At 39.9% G+C, this 13,496-nt stretch overlaps 1 protein-coding gene across 7 annotated transcripts in view; it reads right to left on the bottom strand.

Moving 5' to 3' along the window:
• FGD3 (FYVE, RhoGEF and PH domain containing 3) overlaps window positions 1-13,496 on the bottom strand; it is a 117,113-nt gene that overhangs the window by 12,695 nt on the left and 90,922 nt on the right. For all 7 annotated transcript variants that reach the window (XM_030043477.2, XM_030043476.2, XM_030043481.2 and 4 more), the window contains exons 10-15: window positions 12,812-12,958; window positions 12,149-12,241; window positions 11,015-11,094; window positions 10,551-10,581; window positions 9,951-10,052; window positions 5,889-5,951 (exon numbers count right to left, since the gene is read on the bottom strand). In XM_030043477.2, coding sequence (XP_029899337.1) covers window positions 5,889-5,951; window positions 9,951-10,052; window positions 10,551-10,581; window positions 11,015-11,094; window positions 12,149-12,241; window positions 12,812-12,958 — 516 coding nt within the window. The remainder of the gene's footprint in view (window positions 1-5,888; window positions 5,952-9,950; window positions 10,053-10,550; window positions 10,582-11,014; window positions 11,095-12,148; window positions 12,242-12,811; window positions 12,959-13,496) is intronic.

Here is a 13,496-nt window from a genome sequence, read left to right as displayed (position 1 = left end):
CAGCCATCGGGTGTTTCTGGTGTGGCATCATGTGATCTCAGATTGCTAAGTCAATTCCTCAAGTCACTCTCTGCCCACTTGTGCCCTTACTGCCACTGAGTGACCTCATCTCACCATTTGTTGGTAAGGAGGAAGAAGAATTGGCAATGTGGGCTTCTCAAGAAGAGCTTTCCTTCCAGCACTCATCTCCTCCTTCCTGCTGTAATGTCTCTTGGTTAAGGTAAATGTTGTTGACTTCATGAGTGCGTTGTAAGCTCTTCGGTTTGTGGGGAGGAGATGAGAAGGTTTTGGGAAAAATGGCTTGACTGAAGAAGTGAACGGTGCTGGCAGTGGATTTTTGCACCACACAACTTCAAATACTTAATTTAGGAGTTTCCTTAGGCTCCCTCCCAGCCCATGTTGAAACCTAAAGCTCCTCAGGAAGACAGGGACACCTACACCAGGGACCTGCTATCAACTGCTCTTGGCAGAAGACACTTTTTATCAGCTGTCTCGATAGCCATGCAAGTTTAGCCTCTTAAGCTAAGCACCTAAGCTGGCACACAAAGTCACTCAGTATAAGTAAACCCAATTGTACAATTTTCTGATAAATGGAAGAGCATTAACATGACAACGTGCAGTTCACAAAATACAGCTTCACATAGAACTTCAAGTGGACCCCCTGTTTTGTTTTCTTTTTTAATAAATACTATTCTTCCTTCCTAGTCAGGATGGCTATGTGCAAGGGAACAGCAGCTCCCTGGGGGTAAGCCTCGGGCACCCCAAGCCAGGCAGCATCTGTATGGAGATCCAAGCCTGAAGGATGTGGTTGCATCATGTTCCTCCGGCACAGCTCTTTCATGAGAAGAGGTTTGATATCTCTCTTCATTTTCGTTTGCTTGACACAATCATTTAACAAACTACTGGGAGAAGAAACATTTCCTCTAAATCAAAAGAGCAGAGGTATTTTACATTTTTTCTGAAAATCAACCAGGTGAAGACCAGGCCCATTGTAGGTTACACAGATTCTGGACTCCTTGACAACCCCCCCTTCCTCTTAAACCACATGTGCCTACTAAGTCACAACTTAAGTCCACTTGAGAGAGAACAATTGGCTTAAACTTCCCCTTCTTCAAAGCCTCTATTTAACACAAAGATGGGGGCATGTGGGGGTGGAAGGAAAGGCAGCAGCAATTACAATTAGCAGTGGTTGCCCACGGATCACCAGGCAGGTGTCACCAGCACTAGGGAAATCCTGCCTTTCGCCCTAAGTTTCCACCTTACGACTAACCTGCAGGTTGCGACTAACCTGCAGAAGTCACTAATACAGGTTTTCAGGCCAATTAAAAAAAAATAAAAATCAGATTTTATAAGCTGACACCACTCTTTCATCTTTCAGCCTCGAGTCTCTGCCCTGCCATTCCCTGGTTACAGAGGAAGGCACATTGTCTTTCAGCAGAGCTACTGAAACCACCCTGGCTTGTAACGGCATTACACAACAAAACCACAACTAATTACTTCTAATTGGATTGGATCTTCTAATTTTTATTATCTTTTCTATAGCTGCAATAGCAATGTTTCAAACTTGTATACAAGTACATAGGACATTTTGCAATTCAGCTTGGTGAAGCACAGTCATATGTATTTGTTCATTCAGGAAAATCACTATACCCCCATATACGTACATATTAATTGCTCAGCAAAACAGAATGCCTGCAGATTCAAGTCCTCCCCCACACATAAGCAGAGTGCAGTATTTCACTTTTCTTGTGAAGAACCAGATGTAACCAGTATGATGTTGAATTACACCAACCGAACAATGCCTCAGATGAATCATTGGCAAAAACGTTCCTTTCAGGCTCTATTAGACCCCTCCAAGTAAGGCGTACAATTAAGGCGATTCGAAAAGCTTTTACCGATCAGCAGCAATCTACAGAGTAACTTTTTTATTTGTATCACATATATTGGCTAAAGTCAGCAATTTCTCACTCTGATTTTGCTGCTAATGCTATTTAATTTTTTAGAAGACTGATTTTCCTTCCACTGGCTAGGGATGGGTTCCCCTTAAGTCATTAGATCAGAACATTTCCTCACTGGTCAACTTTATTTTTTCTCTTCTTAATAGTTAAAATTTGCATATAGCATAACAAGCCTTTTGATTCTCATGTTAACAACAATTTCACTAGTGTTACTGCAATGGCAAGAGCATAAATCAAGGCACCATTTAGCCTTGTGAAATGTGACTGGAAGATAATCTTGACGAATGCTAAACAAAACCAGTTTTTGGCTTTCAATCGATACCTAAACATGCCTGCATAGGAAAAATGCTGAAGTTCCTCTAACATGAATTGAATGGACTGCTTCATGTGGAGATTGGTTAATTTGATTTGTACTTCAATAGGAATATCCATCATCACCCACATTCATGTTTCTATAACACAGATAAGACTCAAGTTGAATACTTCCTCTAATGGATTCATATTTGACTTCCTCCTCAATGTGAAACAGTCTGGACAGTGTTCACTTTCAGAAATACATGACCCATATATTTGACAAAAGAAAGGAAGCAGAAAGGGTATTGTATTGGGCAAGATTTGTTATGACAGTTACGCCTGAGCTTTTATTTTAGACCATTATATCTTGTGCTGTAGCATACAACAAGCATTTAATACTAACGTCACTAACCAAAAAAGGCCCTATATAAAGAGGTCTTTAAGTGTTTGATGAATACCAGCCATGTTTCATAATATTTATCAACATTATAAGAATACAGTGAGAACACAAGAGTTTGAAACATTGCTATTGCAGCTGTAGAAAAGATAATAAAAATGAAAATGTATTTTCTTTACGACTTGGCAAATTCCAAAGGGCAATTATAGAAGAAGGACTTATTCAATATTATGTTATTTAACTGCTGACACTGGGAAAGAATTAAGAGCCCTTTGCTTTCCATCCCTGTGAAAGCCATGAGACATTGCTGCACGGGCAGTCCCCCCCATCCCACCCAGCGATGGCTCAGGAAGTTGACCTCGCCACATACTCGTAACTGTACACCATCTGAACAGAGAGGTTTTTGTAGAAAACAAGGACGTGCATTGTAATTCATAAACCTTGTTCATCCAAGATAAATAACAGTCACTTTGCAACTGTATCCTTTATTACACAAGCTACGTTGTTTACTGTTGATGTATGTTAAGGGGGGGCTAATACGAAGCTGGGCTAGCTTCAACTGGAATACCTTGATACTAATGCACTTGAATAATTGTCATATTTCTTATCTTTCTTGGTGTACCCAGCTCTGTTTTGAAGCTGGTGAGTCCAACAGGGAAAAACACTTGCATAAAATTTGTTCAAAGCTAGTATCTACAATAACTTCTTTCAGACTGGCCTGTTTTGACCACTGATTTACTTTTACTCTACAGCTGCATTTAACTCTCTAAATCTTGACAGTTTCCTCCAGCTTTAAAATTTTGGCGGAAAAAGAGCGTATACCCCAGCAAGAGGTACAACTCATGCCTAGAGCTAAGTGACTGCAAGGTGAAGGTCTGTGGCTGGACTGCTTAGGAAAGCAGACATCGCATCATTAGTGAACCACTGGAGCCTCCATTTGCTTCAGAAAAGCAGGGAAGAAACACTGAAGAGCTGGTAGGAACAGCATGAAAACCAATGGGCTCAGGAGACTGTTGTTCTGTTATTTATTACTTGCTATATATTTCATGCTGTCTGGGCCAGTAGGTAGAAGTTAAGTCTCAATGCTGTACATGCAATATACACAGTTTGATGAGACTCTTATATGGGCAGAGTATGAGCAACATAGGGGTTTCAAATCTTTTTCTTCTCATTATGCTTATACAGCTGCATATTTTCCATTTACAAATTACATATCTGGAGACACCCGCAATGGGGCAGAACATCAGCAGGTGCTTCTGGAAATGCTGAATATATGTGAGAAATTAATTTAAATTATATTGTATATTTTCTACTTTGTAACGCAGCAAAATTATTTAGTTTGTTTCTCTATATGTCAATGTCATACATGCCAGGTTACATGCAAGACAATCTTCCACTGGCTTGTACTTTCCTCGTGCAAGCAGAAGGTTGAGCATAAACTGTGCTAGCAGTGCAGTGCAGTGAACAGTTACCACAATGCTGTACAGCAAGCAGATTATACTTCCTGCAGTAGATTTTCACTGTCTGGTTATGCTAATGTGTAACACTGAAGAAAAACCCAGCAGACTCTTCAGTAGACTCAGCAGAACCACAGGAAGGAGACAGTAGTTTGCTGACCACCACTACCACCAAGTGGTTTGCATGTGGAAGCTGTTAAGCACAGAATGTACTTGCTCATGCACTCACTGAGATGTTTCTAAAGGGATGTCATCATCAAAAATTAATATTTTCTAAAGCTGCAACTAACATCTGAATCCATTGCTCATGCTGATGTTATCCATTTGCTACAATACAGCAGAATGAGATCCCAGAATCAATACTACACAATTTTGCGTATCTTTAGCTTTGTGGTTTTTATCAACTCCATTTTTATTTCTATCTCAGGAATTAAATTGTTCTTTAGATACACAACTTCAGGAAAATTACTTAATGTGTCAAGATATACTATGCAGATCACTGACAACTATTTATAATTAACTAAAAAGATCTAATTTTTTTAAATTTAATTACAACTAAAATTTACATTTCCCTAAGAAACTTAAGACCAACAGAAATTTTTATGTGTTTGGTTTTTAATACTGTATAAAACACCTTTTTCATTAAGTAGCTAGCTCACTATAGCATCTGTCTGTAACTCAAGGAACAGGGGCAGTAATTGCAAAACTGACTACATATGAATAAAAAAGTGCTTAGGGAAAAAACGAAGTGTGAACAAACAATAAACAGCAAGGAGTACACTAATTACAAGCACTTATTTTTAATAGGCTCTTGCTTGTATAGGTCAGGTTGCTGGCTTGTTTAACAGCTTTTCATTGATACTCTGTAAACTCCTCCAGTAGGCTACAAGTTTGGCCAGAGGTCTGGAATAGCCTGCTAAGTGGCTCCTTTGTTACTAAAGAGGTCATGCTAATACATAATATCCTATAGTATGTCTCAGCAGATAAGGGTTTTTTTCATTGTTGTTGTTTCTTTCTGTTGGGGCTTTTTTCAGTAAAGGTAGCTGACCCTAAGGCATTTCCTGAAAGTCTGTTATTCTCAGAAGACATTTTAGAAGGGAGAGATAAGAATGCTAAAAAATAGACCTTATTAAGGACTCAAAACCTCTGGTTTGACTCAGCAGCAGTCACAGACGCTGTACAGAACAAAATGAAAAATACCTTTAAAAGTATACTTTGCTTTTGCAGCAGCCAATCACTTACAAGCCAGAGGTGTATGAAAGTACTACCATCTCCTCCTCTATTGGCAGAAACATGAAAAGCACACTATGAAAGAATTGTTAAGCAAAGTTTGGTTCTGGAGATGAAATCCTGAGTTACACAAGATGACAGTATTAACCAGCCAGATTTCCTTGTTTCTCCTTGCCCCCCTCCCCCCAAGCATTCAGTGTAGCTCCCTATCAGAATTTAAAAACAAACAAAAACCCCCACAATCCCCCCTCCCCCCAGTGCTACAAACGTAACAATCAACTTCCCTCCAGCTAGGTTCCCCATAACTAGGTTCACACACATGTGCAGCTGTATCTGGAACAGGAGGATTTAAATTCACTGATGGTGCAACTCTACAAGTAGCTGTGGCTGTAACTTAGCCAAGAAGCTAAGGACAGCACAGCTGCAGCAACAGACAGCAGAATATAAACCGATATACTGAAGTATCTCTGATTTTTTTTCTGCTACAAAAGAAACATAACCAGTCCCCGCCTCCCGCCTTGCTCTACCAAATATTAGCTTCAAATTACTTACCCCTCCAAATGCACCACCACTATCTGCTCCTGGCATTGATTCCACTGAGCTGGTGCTTGCTATCTAAGGGCACAGAATGACACAGAACAATTTCAACATGGACATTCTTCCTAAAACATATTAAACACTGAAAAAGAAAACATGGCATCATTTGCTTTTAGCCCCTTAGCTATTTGCTTGTGAATACACTTCAATTGCACACATGCTCAGCCACCCTCAAATACTGGGTTGACTATGAACTGGGTGACTGTACAGATGGCACTGAATTACCAAGCCTGCTTTTCACTGCGGCGAGTGCCTATCCCCATAAGCACTGCAGAAAGCAAACAGCCATGTTTTGAATTACACCGCTCCATTTGAGCCCTGCAAGCCAAACAAGCAAGTGCTTTGTGTAGTCAGTGGATTCTGAGGAGGAAGAATATTTGCTTCATTCAAATAGTACTCAGTTAAGTTTTTCTTAATTGCAATACATCTCTTATTAAATGCAAACTGGCATCTATATATATTCAATACATATAAAGGTCAAATAACAAGCTTATGTACACCAAAATCATAGGCTACATCCTAAAAGGAAAAGCATCTCATCTGCCATTAATTTACAGGGAGTTTTCTAGTTTACAGGGGATTCTCAAAATATTAGACTCTTTATGATATATTCTCCTGTTATTCCCATAGATCATTCTTCCTTTGCCAATTAGACATCTCATGTTTCGAGGTTATCCAAATCTCCAGTGCATTTTTGCACTCCAGCTTCATTCCACTTGAAAGCAAAAAGATTTAATCTCTGTTATTAGAAACAACCTGAACTGTAGCTTTGACTAAGTGGCCCAATTGAAGACCTATTCATTCTGATACCTAGTTGTATCTATTTATATACTAATACAATTAATCGACTCTTGAGAACAAGCAAATAAGCAAATGCATCCCCTGGGGCTAGGGCTGTGCCACCGCCCGAGCACTTCCTCAGGGAATGCAATTTAATTAAAGGGAAGCATCATGTACTCAACTACAGCCAACTATTTCTGCCTCCCCCCAAAAAACAGCAACCCTAGGGTCTTCACATCATCTATTCCCCACTCCTGTGAAAGGGGTTTCTTTCCACTGGAATCCTAATCAACCCGGGTGTTTAGATCCCTCTGCCCAGTAAAAGGACATCTGTGTGCTGGGAAACAGGACTTGAGAAGGGAAATGGAAAATGTGGAAAAAAAATGGGGTCTGAAGGAGATTGAGAAAACCCCCAGCAAGTTTAGGGAAAAGAGTAAATTCCTCTAGTTGCCTGTTCTGATCCCCATGCTCTTTTAATATTTATTTGGAATAATGTGCTAAAAATCAAGTACCCTCTACTCTTACTTAACCTGGAAAAGATTTCAAAAGGGCTTCTCCCCCTTTTGTTACCACTACCACTCAAAGTGTGTAAGATTTGGTATGAGGAGGACAGTTATTCACATGTTTGTCAGAACTACCCCAGAGCTATGGGGAGGAACAGAAACAGGGGTGGGAAATAATGATGATTTAACAGGATCTAAAAATCATAATTTAACTCAGAGAAGCACTCCCAGGTCTCAAATCTTAGGGATGCCACTTCCACAGAGCTCAGCTCTTTGTGGCACTTTTCCTTGCCAGCCTTCTAACGATGCAGAAACTGGGTCCTTCCCCCACATCACGAGCCTCCAACTCTTCTGAGATCAAGCCGTAATAAAAGAGGTCCTTTTCCTTGGGAACATTTTTAGATGGCTTTAAGAAAAAACCTTCACATAGTCCTGAAATGCTGCAGATGAAAATGGTAAACAGGGAAACAACTGTCCTCCTTCTGAAGGAAATAAGCCACAAAGGGACCCTGCAGCTTTCTGAAAATACTTCTTTAAAAGACCACTGCTACAGTCACCCTGCAGGGGGCTGACTGGCAATGACTCTGAATATTCATTCACCTTCTGACAGGTGGGAGTTTATTAATTGCTGTAGATTATTGCACAGGCATAATCTTAAGAGTCAGGTCAAATGTCAGATCTCTGCACCTCCAAGGAACCGCAAGTCTTCTGTAGGCAAATTACAGGCTGAAGATCAACTCTTAATGCTTGTATGAGCTTATGTAAGTCAGCAGGGAAAACAAGAGCATGGTAAAGAATTGTATGCAAAGGCATGCACTGGTCACGCAACTAAAATCAATCATAAGCACTGTAACATATCAAACGTATGGCCAAGGATGGGAAAAAAGCAATTTGGCTGTTTTTCTCCAGGCTTATTAGAACCAGAGTCCAATTTCTAGTAGCTGTTACAGATCCAGCCCGGAATCCACGAGTGCATATTTATTTCTTGACTCATGAGATTATTGTCATTTTTCCTTCTAAAGCATTCTGCCCAATATTCCATAAAGATAATGAGATATGTATGGTGGATGCTGCCTACAGCAGCATATTGCTACTAAGAACGCTGTCAGTATTTGTCCAGTTTTCCTTACAGAACCACCTTCAGCTCTTTTTAACTGACAGCAATTTCTGCTACATTTAGCCGTGACATCAGTTTTCAAAGCTGACTATCTAGATATGCCAATCTCCTAAAAATGCAGGTTAGCATTCTGGCATAATAGAAATTAAGGTGCATACTGCATTAATATCACAGCCTGGGGATAAACCAGACTTCTGCTCTGCTTGACTTTTATGAACCAGTGGAGTATAAACATGTGGCTACACCATTAAGACAGAAGCAAAATAAAATGGAAATTACAAAGCAAGATAATAATAATAATGAAGTTGAACAGACACTGCGTCTTAATGGATAGAAATAAGTGTGCTTATTAGTTTGCTTATTAGCAAAAGATTTTTTTTCCATCAGAGCATCCTGGTTCTGAAGGCAGCCATGAGTTAACTTAAAAATATAGGCATGAATTGATTATTTTCCAATTTTTTCCAAGTATTTTTAGCTGATGAATAGTTCATGATCTGTAAGCTATGCCATATTCTGAAAATGGCTCATTGCTGCCTGCTATCAGCAACAGGATCCTAGACTCTGTGAAGGTTTGCGAAGATCTCTGCTGTCAGTCTGATTAATGCTGGGATGAAAGGAATACCTAACATCTCTCCTGAGCCCCCTGGGAAATCAGTCAGATAAAAATCCAGCATTATTGAGTCACTGAATCAGATATGGGAAAGAAGAGGTGTCAAAAATGTTTGGGTACCCCCCCCAAAAAAAAACATTTAGGAGGGCAGGGGAGGGGGAAGATAAAACGGTCCCCAAGTTTAGTCTCTGCAGATGGACCTCCTCTCTCTGCAGATGGACCTCCAAGATCTATCATGTATGACCACTGACATCATCAACACACAGGCAGCTCGGCACAAAATTCCTAAAAATTTCCCTCTCCCAGGCCCTCTCCTCTTTAGCTTGTAGCAAATGACTGAGGCTAAGGTTATCACCATCATTTTCAAGTCTAATGAAGAGATATTATCATCCTCATGGGAATACTTCCAAACCAAAATTCCTAGCAAAATCAACATAGAGTAATACACTGCAGTTGTAGAGAAACAGAATAAATTTTCAAGACTATTTTGCATATTTAGCTGAAGAGTATTCTTTCTGAAATATATTTATTATCTATAAGACAGTATTTTAAAGAAAATTTTAAAATGCATCGATTTCCTTTCAACTCTTTAAAACTTTTAAAATAATAATAAATAAGAAAAAAGAAATAATCGCAGAATGCATCTGTGAGGAGATGGGGAAAGGTAATGAAGAAAATCTCCCAGGCACACAAACATCATTCCAGACAGCTAACCACTCATAACACTGAAGAATTACACCTGTTATGCTAAATGAGACACTAGTCTGGAAAACGTGACTGATAGGTCTCTTGCACTGAATTACCCTGGGTAAATTATTCCATACCTCCATGGTTGAGTAACTATGACTGATGTGCATTTGAGAGCCGGAGAAATGGAGCTGACTGTACCATAATGTAATATAAAAATCAAGAACAAGACTACAGTATTTTAAAGTTAGCTGCGTAGGTCTGCTTTAACTGTTGGTAAAACTTAGAGCAAAGAAGGAGAATTAAGCACTAGTACTTACTGAGGAATCAGGAAGATGCTCCTCCTCTTGAGAAAAAGAGCTATTGAAAGCTCTAAATGTCTCACTGTTCTGTTTGTGCTTTTCAATTGTTGCTTGAATGACCTGAGACAAAAATTCCAACAAAGATGAGAAGTGTCACAAAGAGAGCCTTGGCAAAATTCTCTCATAGGAAGATGGTTAGGATTATCATTTTAGTGAAAAACCCTTACACTTGCATAAATGAAATGGAAATTTAAAAACCTTAATAACGATGAGTAGTGGTGTCTGTTAAGTTAAAAACTAAGACTGCTATCAGACAGTGTCTGTACAAGTCAGACTGCAAGAATATACAAGGCTGATCTCTGACCTCAATCTCTTCTCTCGCTAGGCTTGAGGACTGCAGGAAATGGGAACCCATTCAAAGCCCCCATCCACTGCCTGGACACAGTGGGTCAGCAGTGGGACTCTGAACGGGGCTCCACATAAGCAGCTTTGCCAGACTGGACTACCCAGCTTCCTCACACAGCCTCATTCATTCAGAAACCCAAAAAGATAATTTTAAAACAGAAGGTGCTGACTGCATTGTGATTTCCACCCATATCATAACACTTTTGTATTAACCTGAATCCATTCCCTCTTCTCCTCTTCTGTCCTGTTAAAACAAAAGAAAAATACGGAAAACATCATAAATGTACTTGCAGTATTTTCAGTGAATTCGATTCACATCTTCACAGCTTTATATCCATGTAGATTTTAGCTTTGCTATCCACTATTTTATAAACATTATTAATAATTGTTGACCTCAGTTATTACCAAACACATGCAAAAAAATGTTTGAATTATTAATACAGTGGAACCTACAAGCACTACTATAAACACTGTTGGCATTCAATAAAGCAAATCAATATAGCACTTTAACACACTCTGACTTAGGAACAACATATTCTCTTGCATATGCAAGTTACACATCTCTGATGCCCATCTCCTCGTGTAAAGCTATGTCATACTAGCACAGCCATATCCCCTAGATGGTAAATTTCTACATAAATATTCACAAACCTCGAAAGACAGAACAAGCACCATACCTGGCTTGTAGTTCCAGTGATCTTTTTTTTCCTGTTATTGAAAATGTATGAGCCACATTTTGCTTGGCAATTTCTTGGACCTGTAAAAAGATGTCCTAGTTTCAGCTGGGATAGAGTTAACTGTCTTCCTAGTAGCTGGTACGGTGCTATGTTTTGAGTTCAGTATGAGAATAATGTTGATAACACTGATGTTTTCAGTTGCTGCTAGTAGTGTTTAGACTAATGTCAAGGATTTTTCAGCTTCTCATGCCCAGCCAGTGAGAAAGCTGGAGGGGCACAAGAAGTTAGCACAGGACACAGCCAGGGCACCTGACCCAAACTGGCCAACAGGGTATTCCATACCATATGACGTCCCATCTAGTATAGGAACTGGGAAGTGGGGGCGGGGAATCGCCGCTGGGGGACTAGCTGGGTGCCGGTCAGCGGGTGGTGAGCAATTGCACTGCGCATCATTTGTACATTCCAATCCTTTCATTATTGCTGTTGTCATTTTATTAGTGTCATCATTATCATTATTCGTTTCTTCTTTTCTGTTCTATTAAACTGTTCTTATCTCAACCCGTGGGTTTTGCTTCTTTTTCCCGATTTTCTCCCCCGTCCCACTGGGTGGGGGGGGGAGTGAGTGAGCGGCTGCGTGGTGCTTAGTTGCTGGCTGGGGTTAAACCACGACAAAAGAACATGTCATCTTATTAGTCTCCATTGTCTTTCAATCATTTTTAATGACTTACAAATATATTCATTCTTTGAAATACTTAGTTGAAAGGATCACTCAGAATATAGTACGGGGTAGAAAAAACAAAGGATTGTTTCCATAATTACTCGTGTTGCTACAAAACTTCTGAATCCGTTATCACCAACCAGCCCCTAGAGCAGCAGGGGGAAAAGGTGACTCCTGCGTCAACTAGGTGACAAGGGAAGGCTTTCAATCAAAGCATGTACAGAGTCACCATTTTCTTACCCACCTTTGGATGATTACTTCATAATAATTAAAAAAAAAAAAAAGAGATCTAAAGCTAGATTTCAGAATTTTATTGTATTTCTACATATATCTATTGTTACATTTTTTGATTCAGAGGGGATCTAACGCTATTGAGTGGGGAAGCATTAAAATGGAAGAAAAGAAGAGAGGCAAACCTGCAGTCCTGCAATGTCCATCTTCTCTCGAACACTGAACTTTTGGCCTATCAGCCTCAGTTTTGGCACACAGTATAGCACCATGCTGTTAAACTGTAACAAGGGAATATTTTAGGTTAAGGGATTACACACTGGACAAAGCCTGCATTTTGACAGTTTAGGACTCTGGTGTGTTTTACTCTAAGATGCAGTTCCCAAGAAGAGATTTAAAGAGCAAGCTAGGCTCACATACCATACTTGAAAGAAGTGGACAGACAGAAGCATGTCAGCCAGTCACTTCCCCCTTCTCCCCCTCTCCCTAGTACCCATTTGACTGCCTTGAAAGAAAACGAGAGCTATTCTCTCAGTGTCAGCGAGAGCTGGCCATCTTATGCAGCAAGGTGCTATAGCTGGAAACACACCTCCTCAGGCACTTTGCAAAAAATGCAGCCTCTGAGGGGGGAGATGGTAAAGACCCCTTTGGGCCTGACAAGCCATCAGCAAAAGTACAAGTGTGCAAGGAAGGAAATCCTCAAGGAAAAAGCATCAAGAGAAAACTGCTGCTCAGAGGAAGGAGTAGCTGGGCTCAGTTGGTGAATGCTTTTTGTATTTGAGATTAGGAAGATGAAAGTGTACCGTTTCATAGCACAACTCTGAAAATAAGCATGCAACAAAAAAACTCACCAGGAATAAATACCTATCCTGCGCTGTGCCGTTCTTTGCTGAAAGTTTCTGAATATGTCCTTCTTTAATGAGCTCATTGGCTGGGTTAACAATATCCTCTTCACCACCAAGTCGCTCGTAGACTTCCAAAAGCTTGTGCATCTTTTCCTGCAAGTACAGAAACTCCAGCAGTTTAATTAAAAAAAATTATTCCACTTGGTCTATTACCCATAGTATCATTTCTGTGGTAAGTGTAAATAAGTAGGAAAGAAAATAGTCTTTCACTTTGGCTATAGCTTTGCATTTTCAAAAATTAATGAATACCTGTTCCATGCTCTTTAGTACTCTTCCCCACTCTGTATTAGTCACTCATGAGTCATACCTGGATTGTACCATTTTAATGACATTTTGAGATCAATCTATTTGATATTTTTAGATATTCCTATTCAACAATAAATACATATCTTTGGAAGCAATGGCATCGGGTCCAGTAAAATCAGTGGCCAAGTCGGAGACTAGTATGTTACCAAATTTTTCCCAAGTTTGAATTTATTAACTCAGCTTCCACCCCACAACTCAGACTAAGATTTCTGCTGCACTATGATCGTTCCTCAGCTTCTGAGACGTTTCACCTCTTGTATTGTTGCTGATAAAATGGCACATAGGTCTCCATCAGGAAGCGTGGTCCTATTCTGCATTTCTAAGC

The sequence above is a fragment of the Aquila chrysaetos genome, chromosome 20 (assembly GCF_900496995.4).
Source record: "Aquila chrysaetos chrysaetos chromosome 20, bAquChr1.4, whole genome shotgun sequence".
Classification (NCBI taxonomy): Eukaryota; Metazoa; Chordata; class Aves; order Accipitriformes; family Accipitridae; genus Aquila; species Aquila chrysaetos.
This window is presented reverse-complemented; position numbering and strand designations above follow the sequence as displayed.